This window comes from Myotis brandtii, unplaced genomic scaffold, assembly GCF_000412655.1.
Source record: "Myotis brandtii unplaced genomic scaffold, ASM41265v1 scaffold910, whole genome shotgun sequence".
In the NCBI taxonomy this organism is placed as follows: domain Eukaryota; kingdom Metazoa; phylum Chordata; class Mammalia; order Chiroptera; family Vespertilionidae; genus Myotis; species Myotis brandtii.
This window is the reverse complement of record NW_005371748.1, coordinates 302213-305170: the sequence shown is the minus strand read 5'-3', so window position 1 is coordinate 305170 and position 2958 is coordinate 302213. Positions and strand designations below refer to the sequence as shown.

Genomic DNA, 2958 nt, shown 5'->3' with positions numbered 1-2958 from the left:
TTTAAACCCTTCTTTTTTTCTTTTTATGACAATTTTCTCTCCTGTATATTTGTACAGGTCTCCCGAAACATTTGGGTTCCATGGGAAGTGCACAGGCCAAGATGTGGGGAATTATTTAACATGCATGCACCTGTGGACATGTCATATTAAGGGACAATTTCTCTATGTCAGAGTCCAACCCCAGAGATCTCTATATAGTAGGAGGACATGCAAATAAGTATCCTTCTGCTCATAAAGACCAGACCAGCCTCAACTCTGCAGCTCTGGGACAGGAACCCAGCCCTGGGATCCCCAGGTGTTCCCATTCCCTGATTAGGACTGAACACAGACCACTCACCATGGGGTTTGGGATCAGCTGGGTTTTCCTTGTGGCTCTATTAAGAGGTAACTTATGGACAATAAAAGACACTGAGTATGTGAGTGGACATGAGTGAGAGAAACAGTGGACATGTGAGAGTTTCCTGACCAGGACATCTTTGTGTTTGCAGGTGTCCAGTGTGAGGTGCAGCTGGTGGAGTCTGAGGGAGGCTTGGTGCAGCCTGGGGGGTCTCTGAGACTCTCCTGTGCAGCCTCAGGATTCACCTTCAGTAGCTACAACATGAACTGGGTCCGCCAGGCTCCAGGGAAGGGGCTGGAGTGGGTTTCACGCATTACTAACAGCGGTGGCAGCTCATACTATGCAGACTATGTGAAGGGTCGATTCACCATCTCCAGAGACAATGCCAAGAACACGTTGTACCTGCAAATGAACAGCCTGAGAGTGGAGGACACGGCCATGTATTACTGTACAACAGACACACAGTGAGGGGAAGTCAGTGTGAGCCCAGACACAAATCTCCCTGCAGGAGGAGCTATGACTACCAGGAGGTGCTCAGGGTCCCTGAACACAAAGACCATCTGAGGAGCAGGTTCAGTTGGAGGTTTGGGCTGGTTTCCTGTGTGGTTTCCTCTTCATCTCACAGTTTCCCTCAGGGAACCTCTCTGGATTCCTGACTGCATTTATTTCTGAGGTCTCTGACTTAGAAAAGTGTGTTGTAAAGAGACAACTTTCAGACGTGGACAAACCACACAGCCTCTTTCAGATACTCTTGTTCCAAGTTCCAATTAATAATCAAATCTTCTGCTAATGTCACCTAAACCCAACTAGAGGCTCTGAAGACTCAACAGTGCAGCTCCTCATAGCTCAGGGCCCATCCAGTAAGCAGCAAGACTCGTGTGGGCTGGACTGTGGGCACCAGTATTGTGTGACCCCAAGTCTAGTTAAGAGAGACCCAGGTGGTTAAGGTCAATGACTTGCCATCATGCTCATAGCACCAAGAGTAAGTGATGCCAGGCAGAGGCAGAGGAACACATGGAAGCTTGGTACAGATGACCAGGCTGACAACAAACACACACACACACACACACACACACACACACACACACACACACATCAAGGCACATGGAGTGTTTATTGTGTACATAGTTGAAATCTCTGGAAATCACAGGAAAGGTCATTCAGTAAGATAGAGGTGATTTCATGGAGTCAGGAAAGGGGACTGGCATGGAGTGTTTATTTTGGTGAGGTCGTGGGGAGAGGGAGGAATTCCCCTTCCAGGGGCTTGTGTGTTTTCAATTTCACAATGACATCTAAAGACAAAAGTATGATTTCTTATCCAATTTCCCATGTGGGACAGATAGAGAAGAGGCAGCAATGACCACCAGTTTTCAGTAATCAAATGAAAAATAAATACAGTATGGCTGCCCACTTACATCTATGAAACTTTAGGAAACAAAGGGTCCAAATGTTTGTGCAAAACTAATGTCTGCGTAAAATGAAAATACTAAATATAAGTAAGCAAATGATGACAATGATGGTGCTGATGAAGATGGTGCTGATAGTGACAATAATGATGATGGTGGTGATGGTGATGGTGATGGTGAAGATACTATTGGAAAGGAATCTTGGTTCAATATCTTGGTGGGATTCTGTACTTTGTCCAAAGTCATTGGCTTTTTCAAAGGCCTTATAGCGACTTACAGTTGGGTTTTTGGGGACTCAATCCCCCTATGGTATCTGAAGAGGATATGCCTGCTTTTTTTCCTATAAAAAGTCATTATGTGTGGACAACCACCATGTCTATAGAAAATGAGAGGGATGGTTAAAGTAAGCAAATGGCGATGGAGATGATAATAATGATGATGATGACCATGATGGACTGAGAGAGGGGCCCTGGTCCATTTAAATGATTGCTCCTCCTACTGACCCACAATCACCATGGTTCCTCCCATAGAGAGTGCCCACTCTTCCCTCAATGTGTTGACAGATTTTATAATGGGAGCCCCAATGAATTATGCAGCTACACTGATTCATGGTGAGACCATGTGAATAATGACCAAAAGGTGTCCAAATCCTAATCCGCTGGACCTGGGAAGGTGTTATCTTCTAGAACAGAGATACTGTGAGAATGTACATGTCAGAAACAAGGAGTCCCCTTTCGACCAGTTGAAAACGACATGTTCCTTATTTCTCTAGATCCGTACCTGCATGGTCTTTAACATTTCTATTTCTAAAAAACTGCTGTTCATAATTATTCATGTACTAGAGGCCTGGTGCACGGGATTTGTGCACTGGTGCAGGCATGGCCTGGGGAACGGCCCATCCTGATCAGCCGAGCAGCTGTGGACTTCCCCTCTGAGCTGCTGCTCCTGCTGTGGGAGTGCACTGACAACCAGGGCACAGCTCCTGCATTGAGCATCTGCCACCTGGTGGTCAGTGTGCCTCATAGCGTCTGGTCGACTGGTCATTCTGATCGTTCTGCCATCCAGTCACTGGGTTTTTATTATAAAGGACTAGAGGCCCCGTGAACAAAAATTTGTGCACTCGGGGGGGAGAGGGGGTCCCTCAGCCCGGCCTGTGCCCTCTCACAGTCTGGGACCCCTCAGGAGATAATGACCTGCTGGCTTAGGCCTGCTCCC

The 2958-nt window shown here is 46.8% G+C and overlaps 1 gene segment (V, D, J or C); it reads left to right on the top strand.

The window, feature by feature from the left end:
- The first annotated feature begins 281 nt into the window (after positions 1-281).
- LOC102253876 lies at positions 282-805 on the top strand. The segment is given in 2 exon segments: positions 282-384; positions 489-805. Coding segments are annotated over 2 exon segments (363 nt in total).
- Positions 806-2958: the final 2153 nt, after the last annotated feature.